The sequence below is a fragment of the Ipomoea nil genome, unplaced genomic scaffold, assembly GCF_001879475.1.
Source record: "Ipomoea nil cultivar Tokyo-kokei standard unplaced genomic scaffold, Asagao_1.1 scaffold0382, whole genome shotgun sequence".
Classification (NCBI taxonomy): domain Eukaryota; kingdom Viridiplantae; phylum Streptophyta; class Magnoliopsida; order Solanales; family Convolvulaceae; genus Ipomoea; species Ipomoea nil.
The window spans coordinates 1432937-1449013 of NW_017616810.1; the positions used below are offsets into that span (position 1 = coordinate 1432937).

A 16077-nucleotide genomic window follows, 5' to 3' on the forward strand; every position below is an offset into this window, starting at 1 on the left:
CACTCAACTATTTGCTACTGCTCAGATATTCACATATCCTATTTGATAACTCCATGGTGATATTAAGCAAAATAATTCACGTTTACTTGTCAAAATGTTTTTTTTTTTTTTTTGAAACAAAAAAAAAAAAAAAAAGGCAAAACAATACTGATGGGGTGAGGACCCCAGTCCAAGGAGATGGGCTCAAAAGAAAAGGAGTCGAAGATAGAAAATATGGGTTAGTAAAAGAAGAAGTCCGATGGTGGCCTGGGTCGAGTCCAGGAGTCGGCTTAGGCCCAAGTAGAGAAGGAGACTCGGCCCAGGAGCCGGTAAGAAGCATTCAAGTCGATCTAAGAGCCGTTGGGGAAGCACTCAATGCGGCATTCAAGAGGACTCGACCAAACGGACCGTTAGGGGTCCAGGGAGCCGTTGGCCGAATCAGTAACAGCGCTTGAACGGTCTTATAGTGTAATTAGCCTTGAAGGCGATATTTAATGTACTTCAATTCGGCTGGAAAGGAGCCTACTATATACAGGCCCCTCCACCCTTGTAAGAGGGGCGAGTCCATGCCCAGTAAGAAAAGACACACGTTTCCGATTACTCATTCAACTATCCTTTCGTTTTCTTAGAGCTTTTTGTGAAAGGTGAGGTGAATCCACCGATCAAGGTTGTGTTGGACCTCCCTGGGCCCAAAAACCCTATAACCAACAACGCACAATACACAAAAATTTGACGTTGCTATTAAAATCATTAGTAGGCTAAAAATTCTATATATCACTACAAGAAATCTGTCATTTAACGACGTTTTTTAAACGTCGATAAAAGTAAAAATATGTCGCTAAATGTCTTTACTGACGAAATAAAAACGTCAGCCAGACCGTCGGGTTAGCGGCGTATGGAAAGGTATTACTGACGAAGTTAATTTTTCGTCACAAAATATTACGATTACTGACATTTTTGCATGGTCTTGATAATGTCATTGAATTCATACTTTTTGCAACGAAATATTAACAAAAACGTCGGTAATAGTTTGTGACGAAGTAGAATATTTCGTCAGCAAATGTGTCTTTACTGACATTTTCCATACAATTATGCTTGTCATTAATAAATTTAATTGGTGACGAAAAACGAAATGCGTCAATAAAATAACATTTATTGACGATTGTATACATTATTATGCTATCAGTAAAAAGACATTTACTGACGTTTTTTCCATATTCGTTTTTCATCGCAAAATTTTATATTTGGAGATATTTGTAATTTTTTGACCCTTGATTGATGATAATTTACATATACTTGTATATAGAATGGTTTACACAACAGTTTCATGTAATTGAAAATAAAATATTTTAGCATCAATTAAATATTCAAAATAGAAGAATATTTTTCATAGTATAATATAGAATTACAAGGATGTAATGTGATACAAATGATTCTTAAATAAGGTTAGACTAGACGCGAGAATATATACAATTCTATGCACATAAAGATAGATAATAATTCTCATGTTCATCAAAACTATTGAGGCCGGCACTTTGGAAGTCCTTTGTCTTGGGGAGAAGGACTGATTTGATGAGTACTTCTAGATATGCAATAATTCCCTGCCACTAAAAAAATATAAATATTTTTCAAGCATAAGTAATAAATTATTCAGAACTATATTCAACTCAATGAAATAGTTAATTTACATCTTGCCAAACTTATCTTATTATTAGCAGTACAAAGGTAAACATAAAATAGGAGTATAAAAGCTATATAAGCTGTAAAGACTAAAAACCAACAAAACATGAATTTAGAAGCTTGCATAGACACAATAAGAAAATTACTACTCCGTATTAATTTTCCAAATAGGATTATATGCCCATCAAGTGCTATATATCATAAGAAAATAATTCACTAAAGACTCAAAATTAATAAACAGTATAATAAATTCGGCATAAAATAAGCTGAAGCTCTAATATAAACTTTCCTCAATTAACTAGTCATAAGTTCTATAGTAAAATTGGTTAAGTAGGCTCATAATATGTCAAATTGTCTTGAATAAAATAATTTAATGGGAGTAATAGTATCAATTGGACACAATTGAATAAATTAAAAATAAATAAGTAATGGACTCACGTTTTTTCTAAATAAGTCTTTTATAGCATCATCCTACAAATGTAGAGCACACAGACTTCATAAGCTGAAAAAGGTTCTAATGTTGTGATAGATATCAGTGTATTAAAAAGAGAAGAAAAGGTTGTGGCAAATTAAAAATTGAAGTAACCTGAGTGTTGACGAATAAGGTTGCAAGGTCATTGTACTCCTCGTTCGGGCAATAAAACTGAAAATAAATATAATTATAAGAATAACCAAATATACCAATAAAATGTAAAGGAATGCACAAATAGCATCAAATCTGACATTCAACGAACTGAAGAAACAATGCATGCAAAAGAAAAATAAAAAATAATAAAAATGGTCAAAACAAGCAGACATACTCCAAAATAACATTGAAGATCTACTTAAAGTCTACGTATATGAGATGTGCATACATTTACATAATTTTCATACATTCCTAGTGCACGTGGACATTCAATGCCTGATTTGGCATCAGGATTAGGACAAGGAGTGCATCATCTGAACGGTGGCAATCCAAATGAAATAACTGAAGTTATCACTGAGATGATACACACTTCAATGATCTGCAAGGTAACAAACACTAGTACAAAAAATCACATCAGCTAAAATTACGCAATTAACTCTAACAAATGAAGGTCTCATTCACAGAAGATAATGGACTGGCTACGGTATATAACAAAGTAAAATTATCTTTCAAAAGGGAGAAAACTCAACATTAAATTAAACCAACATACCAGGCCTTGCACATCCAATATTGTAGTTGTTGAGGAGATCCTTTTCTTCGCTGCAATAGAGCATGCCGAAAACTTTTCTTGTATGGCCCTCTCAAACTCTTGGACATGATGATGTATCGATCTGCCCTCCCTGTCAACACCATGATACTCTTGAGGGTAGTATTGCAATACTTCTTCAAACTCATGGAAGTCAAAATCCTATTAGAAAGAAGGGAGTTTGAACAATTAAAATTCTGGTGCATATGATTTCAACAAACCACATTCCAAGAGATACATACCTCTAATATTATTAGGAGAAATAGAAGCAAGCATTAAAAAAATCCCAGTGAATGGCTATCCATTTGCAGCAGAGGGAACAATGAGAGAAAGGGGGAGAAATAGTATATTTATAACAAGTTATGCAAGTAGTAGAAGAAATAAAAGGTTAGAAGTAATCATTAAAAAAATCAAACCATTCTTGCCTAAAAACCAATTCTCAAGAGTTTAGGCAAAAAGTACCTTGAGAATCACTAGTACCAGAAGATCTTCATCCAGCCTGTTCCTCACATTAACTACAACATTGTCATTAGTTGTAACATTAAAAACAATACCTGGAAATTGCCCATTAACTGCAATAACCTGAATCAAATGATAATCAATGGTAAAGTCATCTTACTGCTTCACTACAAATAAAATCACACATCCTAATTCAAGTTTAAACTCTCCATCCAATAGTCTCTAATAAAAGTTCATTAATGAACACTCCATAACACTTAATTTGCAGTAGTCTATTTCAATACTTAGGGTGAAATTTCCATTAATTTCAAAGAAATGTCTGTGTTGAATTCTGAGAGTAACAAAATCCTTTACATATTAACTGTACTAGGTGGCCACATTATATTTTTGGATCAACCTCCTGGGAAGAAAAATTCTCCTATGCTAAAACAAAATCATCTACATAGTAACAACATTATATCTGCACAACTTGCTTATGATTTCCAACCAACAAAAACTCAAAAGAAATTTCTTAAAATATCAAATATAACACAATAACAATAATATTCCAAATAAAAAAAATGAAAAATCAAATACACAATAATAATTTGAAATAAAATAAAAAATAAATATAAAATAAACAGGTAAAACTTTAAATCCTAACCAGATATTAATATAGAAAAACAGAACAAAAGTTTAAATCCTAACCCAGAAATGCATCAATACCCTAGATTAATATGTTTATTTTTAACCCAGAAATATTAGGGTTTGTATTTACCTGAATCTTCTCTTCTAAGCTTGCATCCTTTGGAAGACTTCCATTGGATTTTTGCAGAGATGAACGCAGAGAAAATAGCGAGATGAGGGGAAATAGTGATATGAGGGGAAAATAGTGAGAATAAAAGCAGAGACAATTTTATTATATGTAGTGTAGTGAGATTAGGGAAAACCAGAGACGCAGGTTCTTAGAGGATGAACTTGTCGCAGTGGAAACGGTAATCTTGTAGTGGAATGCCGGTGGAAGCGACAGTCTTGTAGTTGAACGCCGATGGAAACGACGGTCTTGTAGTGGAAAAATGGCGTTATCGCAATGGAAGTCGATAGATGTGAAGAGATATGCAATAGAAGCCGAGAGATGTGAAGAGTTTGTTTTTAGATATATATATTTTTTTATTTCTAAAGAGATTATTTTTGTAATGGCGCCAGAGAATCAAAATTTTGCCGCACAATTTTTTTACTTTTTCTGACGTTTTATGTTAAAATTAATTTTTAAAATAAACCATTAGGGACGTTTATTATAAAACGTCATTGATTCTATATTTTTATTGACGAAAAAATTATATTTCGTCAGCAAATATTATAAAAAAAATTATTGTCTCTACTAAAATATATAGTGACGTTATTTAATATAACGTCGCAAATTGTTATATTTAGCGACGTTTTCTAGAGCGTCTTAAAATTTTCGTCGGGAAATGACAGATTTCTTGTAGTGTATTTTGTTAGTCTTTATATGTGCGATGTGTAAAAGTATGTATCTAACTTGACAAGTATAAAAAATATGGACATAATTTAATGATATATTTACATTGATTTTTATAAGATAGTTCTTATATTTGAATTGTGTACGATTTTTTAAATGGCAATAATTTCTTACACTCTAATCAATATTAAGTGCTCATCATTGATGCACAACATATTATTCAAGCAAAGTGCGAATTTAAGAGTATTTACGTTTTGGAATCCAGGACATTGAGGCCATAAATCAACATATTATTGATGTTTGGTTGTTTATGATCCTATAATATGAATAAATATTTTTAAAATACAAAATACAAAAAATCAAAGATAATTGATCATACTATAATTACATCCAAAACACCAATATGAATACAAAAATCAAAACAAAAATCTAAAAGCACTAATCCAAACTTAAAAATCAGATTACAAATAATATGGAATAATACCAATTTTTAATTAGAGAATGATGTTTTTAATTGAAAGAGTAATCAAATCTCATAGTTGTGTTTTAAAAAGTTGTCAATCAAACACTATGATTTTGATTTCCAATCATGATGTGTAAACTCATAAACCAAATCACACCCTTAGATAATTTATATACTTTTTTTCCTGCTGCAAATTCTACATATAGTATTTGTGTGTGTATATATAGGGTAGATTAGGATTTTTAGATTTTTTTTTTTCTTGCTGATGCAAATTATGCGTGTATATACACATGGTAGATTAGGGTTCTTAGAATTTTATTCATTCACAACTTATATATTTTTATATATAATTTATATTTTTTTCATACTAATGCAAATTCTACATAATATTTGTGTGTGTATACAAAATAAAATAAAATACAATTTTTTTTTTGAGGTTAAATAACATTTTTTTTTAAATGAAGCAGCATGGTGGGGGATAAACTGTTCCCTACCATATGCGCGTCTTTGTGTCGCTCACGCGCCACACACCTTCGCGTTATACCTCCGGAGAGATAGGTATCTTCGGAAGTAAACCTTTCCCCCCCTCTAGTCGTTTTCTTCACATTTCTCTCGCTTTCTCCTCTTATTTTCATGGTTTGAGATGCCCTTATACTTTCAATGCAATGTAATGTTAAAATTTTAAAGGATAAAATGACTTGACATTTTTGTGTACATTAAAAAAAAAAAAAAGAGTTACTCAATATTTATAAAGTATAATTTAGGAGTATTAAAGAAACCCCTCACTTTTAGAGGTTGTTCCCGCAGTGTCACTGGTGAGATTCAATTCCTTATCATTATTCTCAAATTTCAATCCTGTGACCAACTCAGCTGTTCATGCGGACAAAAAAATATAGATTATTATTTGCATGTTTGGTTCACTTTAAAATATTTGTATATAGAATTTTTCTTCAAATTTGATGAAAAACATATTTTACCTTGTTTGGTTAGTGAATAATTTATTTTAATGAAAAATGAAATTATAAAGTTTTGAGAAAATGAATTCTTTAATATCCTTTAGTATATATATATATATTTTATATACTTTTTCAATTTCTTTTGGCTAAAAGAATCAATGTTCCACCACCTAATTATGTGACGAACTCATTTGTAAGGGTAACAGAGGTGTCATCACAGTACATAGTAGTTGGTTATAATGAAAAAAATTAACTCTTTATTATTTACAAGTAACTTGAAACTCAATGACATCTTTGTGACAATCTTAAGTGAGAGGTTACTAGTCCAAATTTTAGAGTCAATAGTACTCAATATAGCAATCAATCACGGGATAGACTGGGAGATTATTTTGGCAACTCACAATTTAATTTATCTGATTTTGAGAAGTTTATTGTAAACTCCAAAACACAATCTATTAAAAAGAAATACATAAATGAAAAATGAAAGGCAAGCAGCGTTCCATAGTCCATTTCACAGTTTCGCGGACAGGACATGCTCTAGAGAGAGAAAGAGAGAGAAGCTTAAAAAAAAAAAAAAAACAAACGGAGATGGGGGCGGAGAATTGGAGCTTAACGGCGAAACTCTGCGACTCCTGCAAGAGGGCGTCGGCCACCGTCTTCTGCCGCGCCGACACGGCGTTCCTCTGCCTGAGCTGCGACTCCAAGATCCACGCGGCCAACAAGCTCGCGTCGCGCCACGCGCGGGTCCTGGTCTGCGAGGTTTGCGAGCAGGCCCCGGCGAGCTTCACCTGCAAGGCGGACGCCGCCGCCCTCTGCGTCACCTGCGACCGCGACATCCACTCCGCCAACCCGCTGGCCCGCCGCCACGAGCGCCTCCCGGTGGTGCCGTTCTACGACTCCGCCGTCGACGCCAAACACGGCTCCCCGTCCGTTTCCTCCGGCGAACAGTACTTCAGCAACGACTCCGACAACCACCCTGAGGCGGAGGAGGAGGCGGAGGCCGCTTCGTGGCTCCTCCCCACTCCGAATAATGCCAAAGGCGTCGATTTGGAGGGTCCCGAGTACAAAACCGCCGACTACTTGTTCGGCGGCGACATGGATTCTTATCTGGACATGGAAATGATCCCCGGCGGAGGAGATCAGAAGCCCCACCACCAAAACCCCCGGCAACACTACAATTCCGACGGCGTCGTCCCGGTGCTGAACAAAACCGAGCCTACCCACGTTCCCGGCCCCGTCGTCGACGGATTTCCCACCTATGAAATCGACTTCGCCGCCGGATCTAAGCCGCCGTTCATGTATAACTTCGCCACTCAAACCATCAGCCATAGCGTATGCGCTCTTCTTCCATCTTCCTAAACTAATCTTTTTAGTATATATATATACTTTTTACGCAAAAAATTGGGTTCTAAATGTTGTGTATTACTATTACACAGGTATCGTCGTCGTCGATGGACGTGGGAGTTGTGCCGGACCAGAACGCGATGGCGGACGTGTCCAACCCGGCGTTTGGCCGGAGCACCGGCACCGGCGAGGCCGTCCCCAACCCGTTGTCGGGACTGGACCGGGAGGCGAGGGTGTTAAGGTACCGGGAGAAGAGAAAGAACCGCAAGTTCGAGAAGACGATCCGATACGCCTCCAGAAAGGCGTACGCGGAGACCCGGCCGAGGATCAAGGGGAGGTTCGCGAAGCGCGCCGACGCAGATGTCGACTCCCTCCTCGCCGCCGACGCGTCGTACGGCGTCGTGCCGTCGTATTAACTATTAAGCTCGCCGCGGCGGCGATGGAATAAAAATTTTGGGCAAATTTTGAGCTCGATCTGGGTGTCATGTTGTCGTGTTGTTACTGCTGCTGTATATATTTATACTGTGTTTAATTCAGTGTCTGACTCTGATGCATTTTCCACTTCTGGCTGACTATGTAATTCCATGTTACATTTTTCTGTCAATGGTAATAATGTAATGAGCTGTTGTTTGTTAGATCTTCATTTTAAGTATATATATTTGGTGTAAAATGCAAATTTTCTTCTTTCGTCTCTACACAAATTGTAAATGAGTTAAGTTATGGTAACTTAGTAGTCCATTAAGTGGTAAGACCAATACCAAGTGTTCACACTCAAGACTCAAGAGGGTGAAAATCGTTGGGTCGCACAAGCTTGATGGTTACAATATTCGGATCAAGAGATCAAGGTTCGAAACTCAGTAGCAATAATGTGAGGCTATGCCCAAGGTGGGTGATAATGTAAATACCAATACCTTTGAACTAATGAATCGGGTTGTATCCGGGCCCTGCGACAGCCTACTTGTTGGTTTAAGTGTTGAGCTCCGGTGGGAATGTAGGGTTAGAGGCTCACGAGCTATAATGTTGTAGGAAAAGGCCAAAAGTCCCTCCTTTAGCATTGAATGTGGTATTTATAGCGATGAGAAGGGAACACATGTCGGGTTCTCGGCATGGCTGACACGTGTCGCACATGCAGTCGATGGGCTCGGGAACTTCACATTGGTAGCTATGTGTGCTTAGATTCCTGATCGTCCACTAAGATGGGATGGGGTTAAAGCCTGAAATCCATGTCCAAATCCTCAAGTAGCCTTTATCGGGATGGTCGTTCAGATCTGAACTGGTTGGGGTCGGTCCCTAAGAAACGGGGGCACTACTGCAAGCTTTAGCTAGCTCGATTTTAACGTTTAGGTCAGGAATATCATTCATGTGGTCGGGAAAGGTGGTCGGTTATGGTTTATGTCGGCGACCTTATTGGATACCGAGCAGGTGTACGTGACTTAGAAGGAGGTATACTTGGAGAATATTCCCTATTAGTGGCATGGGTAGATCCCTTGTGTGCATTAACAAATTGAGAATGTCTACTGAGTCACTGAGTTACCGTGCATGATTTACATCATACCAAATATTTTATGAGGTGTGAGTTCAACTTTTGGGGTAAGATTTGCAAAACTATAACATTCATAAACAATAATTGTACCAATGTGACGATGCTTGAATTTTAATCCTCTTGCATGAATAATGAACTTGGATATTAGTTTACTCGTGTTAGTTGACGGTTAAATATATAGTACTATTTACGTTAAAAAAAAGTGTAATTAAAGATGTGTTAAAACTATTAAATAATGTTTTAAGTGAAAATGATTGACTTAAGTCGCTTAAATAAATGATGTCCACTATATTATTCTCATCTAAAATCATTCTTGAAATGTCATTTGGATAATGTAAGCTTTTAATTATTTTATTATTGTGCATGTTTTAAAAAATGTTAAAATTAAGAATATAATTGAGCATGCACTGTTAAAAGTAATTGATTGGTGTGACAATATATAGTATTACTGTCATATCAACATGACTATGCCAATCATACCAATATATGCCTACGTATATGTATGAATATCGTATACATATATATTACCGTAAGCAAATGTTATTTTCTTTTTTTAAGAAATTATTATTCCAATTTATTTGAATTATACTAGTAGTTTTTATTTGCAAGAGGGAGACTTTAACTAAATTTAATTTCAAGTAGTCTTATCATATATACCATATACTCCATGCTCTATAATATATTGACTACGTCGATAACAAGAATTATAATTTTTTCTACTTCATATTTATAGCTAATAGTGTCATCATAAATATATATTTTTTGTAAGACACAATCGCACTGAGCAGTTAATAAGTCTTTTTTAATGCAGAGGAGTGATATTTTGGGGTAGCACCCCTCCCTTTGACCATGAAAGAAGGGAGAAAAAAAGAGTTGTTCAATTCAACTCCTAGAGCAATATATATATATATATATATATATATATATATATATATATATATATATATATATATATATAGACACACACACACACACTTTGCTCTACTTTATAGATTTCCCAAGCTACTATTTTTTTTATCTTCATCATTCTTATAATTTTACACGAATTTATATTCGTCTGATTTCCTCCTTAATTAGTTACATAACCATAAAACCAACAACTATATTATGCACTAGTTTAATGTGTACCTTGTTGCATGAATATTCACACATATTTGCACTGATAGCTGAATGAATATGCAGTTTAATTTCAATGAACATGTAGTATAATACAAATGTTAACATTCAATCAAATAATGGCCAAAGTGAGAGAGATGCTTGAAAATTGAAAGTGATCGATCCCCAATTCCCCATTATATATAGTAGAGTCAAAGAAGAGATAGGAATATGAGAATATTCCAGTATCCCCAATATTCTTGTAAATAAAGATATCAATTGTCAACTAGTTTGAAAAAACAAAAATTCTTCACTTATTTTGACCAAATTTTCCTTAAGTTCAAATATAAATATACAATTAAAATTTTAAATCAAGAACTTTATATTTACAAATTATATTAATCAACTATATGTATTAAGGTTAAAATATAATTTTAGTCTCCTGACCTTTCTTACACAATAGCTATCCTCGAAGGCTGTCTTAGCTTACTAAATTCATTATCTAATGTGCACATACGTTATATTAGTAGATAAGCAAATCATGTGACACACACACTAGCACGGGCTACTGACTCTCAGTCTAGTTATCAACATTGGAACGGTTCCCCCGCTCCCATGTATTCACCCTTTCTTTAATTTGAATCTTAATAATACATTCTATTGTTTTTATTTAAAAAAAATGGTTAACAAATACAATTTAGTTTGTTTATTTAAAAAAAATAACATTTTAAAAATTCATAAGAGAAAATGAAAGTGAACCCATATTTGAGAAAGCATTTTTTTTTTTAATGTTAATCATATCATGATGCACTATCACACATTACAGTATTTTGTCAATATAAACCGCGTAAATAACATTATTGTACGAATCTAGAATATCATACATATACTTGTGGTCCACCACACGGTTTGTGCCAAATTTATAATTTGGATGTTTATTTTTATTTATTTTGGCGATCACCTAGAGAATAAATGCTACTTTAATTTGTCCATATACTTATTCTACAAGGAATTCGTATACAAGCTTAAAGAGAACAATCATTTGAAACCCTCTATCCATATCTAGCTTTTTCATGCTTATGGAATAAAAAATTATTATTTATAGAGTAAATACCAAAATAGTTCATCGACTATAGCTAAATTCACAAATTGGTCCTAGACTTTCAATTTCAATCAATTAAGTCCTTAACTTTGTAATTTTGACACGATTTGGTCCTCCATCTATTTGACCGTTTGTTGACTGTGATCGTCGATCTCCAGAAGAACCTTCAGCTCTCGTCGGAGCACGTGAAGACCTCCAGGATGACGTTGCACTGGTTCAGAAACACGTCGTCTTTTTCGCTCTGGTACGAACTCAACTACATTGAATCCAACTGGAGAATGAAGAAAGGCGACCGGATTTGGTAGATTGCTTTCGACAGCGGATTCAAATGTAACCGTGCGGTCTAGAAATGCAACCAGAACCTTAAAAAATCGACGATGGACCATGAAATTACATATATATCCTCAAAAATCACAGTCAACAAACGGTCAAATAAACAGAGGACCAAATTGTGTTAAAATTACAAAGTTAAGGACTTAATTGGCTGAAATTGAAAGTCGAGGACCAATTTGTGAATTTAGCTATAGTTGAGGGACCGTTTTGGGTATTTACTCTTATTTATATGTGCATTTATTTTCATTGAACATGATGAAATTCAAATTCTCAATTTAAAATAAATCAAGACTAAATTCATTTTCATACTTGTACTATGTCACGACGATTGTAATTGCAATAACTATTTTACATACTGAATCTTTATTTATTTTAATGTATAAATTATAATTTACTCAATTAAAATCATTTATTATAAGTGTAAAATAAAAAGAAAATTGAATAGTAAAGTTAGATTATTATTTTAAAAAATGCTATTATTTTAATGAATTATTTGAAAAAGTACTCCATATAATAAAAATGAAAATAGTGGGTAGGGTGTAGGCACTGCGTCAGTGTCAACAATGAAGATTGAAGAGGAAATAAAGAATGGACAAAAATGGGGAGATAAGGTAGGAAGATTTTGATGGGTCCACAACGAATCAAAATCTTACAGATCATTGGATGATGAGATCTCTCAATTTCCTGCCATACACGTGGCCTTGTGGTCCGGTCCACGTCCATGCTGAGCCGCTGCCGACCTATGTGTCAAATGTCAATTTTAATTAATTTTGAAAAACACATTTATAGTTTTTATTTTTATTTTTAAAATCTCGCCTTTCTAAATCTAGTTTTGTGGGAAAAAGTTGACAAAAAGTTATAATTACAGTTGAAATTTTGATTATTAAATTTTATAGGAAAAATGATAAAAATAGATCCCTAAATTGTACATAAAAAATTAATTAAACACATGAACTTTAAAAAGTGTAATTAAACCCTCAAATATATTCTTTTGGTGCAACTAAATTCACTAATCGGTAACCAATCTGTTATAGGCAGTCACTCTCATTTCGATGAAAAATTCGACGAATCTCCGGCCACTTAAATTTCAAGTTACCTTTTATGACCTGGTCGTCGTCTTTTTGGAGAAGTGAACTTTTCTGGTTACCTTCTATCCGGAGAAGGCGACATGATTGATGCTTCTAGGTAAAATTGCTCTTCGACAATGCCGGTCAACATAAAAAATTACGATCAACGGTGTAATATTACCGGTAAATTTGATTTATTTGACCAAAAATAACATGTTTGACGGTTTAATTAATTAATTTTTTTTTTTTAAGTTTAGGTGTCAAATTAACTTTTGGTGTAAAGTTTAAGGGTCTATTTAACCATCTTTCTAATTATATATACTATAATGTAATAAAGTCAGTAGCTTTCATATTAATATTTATTTTAACTATTAAATTATGCATTTATTAGCTATTTAAATTAAATTAAACTTTTGACATTTGGTGGGCAGTACTACTTATTGATCTTTTTAACTATTTTTAATATTGGTATTGCCTATACAATTTTTATTTATTTATGCCAACAATACTATTTTGGCAAGGGGCAACCATGGTTTATTATTAACTATCAATTTTTAATTAACTTACGATGATATCATTAAAATTTTCATCTATTAATCTGTCCGCTTCTTAGATAGACAAATATTTTGTTCTCTTAACTCTTTTAATATAAACTTTTGCACTGTTAAAACATGAATATTTGTCCTTGACAAATGACACAACACACGCGGCACAGGTCAATCAGGCTATTGTGTGACAAGAAATCGACATTTGTAAAATCTTGTGACATCAGTTTGATCAAGATGGTCAGATGATGTTAAGAATATTTAGGCCCTGTTTAGTAAAAAAATGGCATATAGGCCAATTTTGGTTTATTTGACCACTATTAATTATTTAATTTAGTTAAAATATCAATATAAATATTTGATTAATTAGCTTTTTGTAACTCCAAAAGGCTAAAATTCAAAAAGCTACTCCAAGCAATTTTTTCAATTAGCTTTTTGAAAAAAAAAATTATACCAAACAACTATCAGCTAACAGCTAATTTACCAAACACTTTTCTACAATCAGCTAATGTTATCAACTATTTATATCATCTAATTAACACAATCAGCTAACAGCTAACCGCTATTAGCTAACAACCATTTTACCAAACAAGGCCTTAAACTCGTGAGATTTTGATACGAAAGTCATGTTTTAACTAACTCGACCACATTTTTTCAGATAAAAATTAATAACTTTCATCATGCTTTTGGAGTTGTAGAGTTATTTTTACATTCACGACAGCTTAAAGTGCATGAACATTTACAGAGATAATTATTGTTGCTCTTTACGCTTGTGTTTCCTTTGCTGCAGATTCGTCCATTGTTGGTGGACTTCCAATTCATTGGATCTTTATCCAATTGTTTTTTTTGTTTTTTTTTTTCTTTCTGTTTTCTTGTTGAGTTTTGAGTTTTGACCTATCATTGCATATTTAGATTCTTGTCCATAAACATATGTTTCTTCTACTGTAACTCCTCCTATATTCTTCATGGTAGCTAAAGACGGGTTGGGAATAAAAAAAATCCTAAAAAATTATCCACCATTTATACTTCTATAGATCAGAGATGAAGTAGTTAACTTAATATATAGATCGAGCATACACGCTATATGGGGTGCGTGCATGTTTCATATAGATACAGAAATTGAAAATAACCTCTGGATAACCCAATGGGGTATATAGCTCAAGTGACGAATAAGTTCTCTTTGTGAGGAGGAATTCTTGAATAACTTGGGTTTGATTCTCACAAGTGACAATTCCCATTGGGCTAGCTCTTGTATCTCCTGGAGCGAACGAGGATGATTAGAGTAACGTTTTCAATTCAACTGAAACAGATAAGAGATTACAATACTAAAGGAAGTGAGAAGATGAAATAACTCCTATCTAAAAGGTAAGTCACAGGAGATTTATTCAACTAATACAAACTATATGATATAACAATAATATAAATAATAATAATACTAACACACCCCCTCAAGCTTACGGTGGATGAGAGACAACGTTGAGCTTGTCACGGAGCATTGCAAACCGAGACGCTGGTAGAGGTTTGGTGAACACATCTGCGAGCTGATCTCTAGTAGACACGAAATTAACAACAAAGTCGCCTGCCGCAACACGATCCCGAACAAAATGGTAATCAATTTCGACGTGTTTAGTCCTGGCGTGAAAAACCGGATTGGCGCACAAATACGTCGCACCCAAATTATCACACCACAAGGTAGCTGGACACCCACTGTACAAACCAATCTCACGAAGTACCGAAACAATCCAAGTAACCTCTGCGGAGACGTCAGCTAAGGCCTTGTACTCAGCTTCAGTAGAAGAGCGGGCAACTGTACGCTGTTTTCGGGAGAGCCAGGAAACCAGATTAGAGCCCAAGAAGACAGCATACCCACTAGTGCTCTTCCTGTCAATAGGACAACTTGCCCAATCAGAGTCAGAGTAGGCGTGAATGGCAGTGGAACTCGTAGCTGATAGACGTAACCCAAAGTCAATAGTGCCCTTTATGTACCGCAGGACCCGCTTCAATAGCCCCCAATGATCCACAATCGGAGAGTGCATGAACTGACAAAGACGATTAACCGCATAAGATAAGTCAGGACGAGTGATGGTGAGATACTGAAGAGCCCCAACTATCCGCCGGTATTGTGTTAGATTGTCGAAAGGCTGTGTAGACGGTGTAACTGCTTTCGTCACAGCGGCTGGGGTAGCAAGCGGCTTACAGTCCGTCATTCCAGCTCGCTGAAGAAGATCACGCATGTACTTGCGCTGTGTCAAGAGAAGTCCGTTACTGGTGTGCAGAGTTTCAATGCCAAGAAAAAACCCCGGAGTTCCAAGATCACGGATTTTAAACACAGTCGAAAGTTGTCGAAGTAGAGTCTCAACCAAGTCGGTGTCATTGCCCATCATAATAATGTCGTCCACGTAAACTAGCAGAAACACTCGTGACTCACCCCGGGAGTAGTAAAACAGCGAGATATCTGCCTTGGATGAGGCGAAACCTGCCGCGACCAAGAAATCGTGAAGCCGTTTGAACCAAGCCGTGGAGCTTGCTTTAGCCCGTAGAGAGAGCGCTGCAAGTGACATACATAGTCCGGATTTGTGGGGTCTTCATAACCGGGTGGTTGTTTCATGTATACGGTTTCAACAAGGTGACCATTGAGAAAGGCATTGTGGACATCGAGTTGACGGAGAGTCCACCCTCGGGATACCGCGATGGAAAACAGCATGCGTACCGTCGTGGGCTTTACAACGGGACTGAAGGTGTCAAAAAAGTCTTCCCCGGCGACTTGATTAAACCCTTTTGCAACGAGTCGTGCCTTATACTGTTCGACTGACCCATCTGCATGCCGTTTGGTGCGAAACA

The 16077-nt window shown here is 35.2% G+C and overlaps 2 protein-coding genes across 2 annotated transcripts; one reads left to right on the forward strand and one right to left on the reverse strand.

Annotated features, from left to right (window-relative positions):
* The first annotated feature begins 6691 nt into the window (after window positions 1-6691).
* Window positions 6692-8186, forward strand: LOC109171948 (zinc finger protein CONSTANS-LIKE 4-like). The gene is made up of 2 exons (XM_019321062.1): window positions 6692-7539; window positions 7644-8186. The coding sequence occupies exons 1-2, from the start codon at window positions 6796-6798 to the stop codon at window positions 7965-7967; spliced, it is 1068 nt and encodes a 355-aa protein (XP_019176607.1). The 5' UTR covers window positions 6692-6795; the 3' UTR covers window positions 7968-8186.
* Window positions 8187-14690: 6504 nt separating this feature from the next.
* Window positions 14691-15617, reverse strand: LOC109171834 (uncharacterized mitochondrial protein AtMg00810-like). Its single transcript, XM_019320913.1, has one exon. It carries the CDS (start codon window positions 15615-15617, stop codon window positions 14691-14693), a length of 927 nt encoding a protein of 308 aa, XP_019176458.1.
* Between the last annotated feature and the right edge of the window lie 460 nt (window positions 15618-16077).

Bases quoted from the DNA above. Each gene is read 5' to 3' on its own strand.
- LOC109171948 (XM_019321062.1), top strand. From the start codon at position 6,796: ATGGGGGCGGAGAATTGGAGCTTAACGGCGAAACTCTGCGACTCCTGC. The intron at 7,540-7,643 runs GTATGCGCTCTT...ACTATTACACAG, and splicing joins CTCAAACCATCAGCCATAGC to GTATCGTCGTCGTCGATGGA.
- LOC109171834 (XM_019320913.1), bottom strand. From the start codon at position 15,617: ATGGGCAATGACACCGACTTGGTTGAGACTCTACTTCGACAACTTTCG.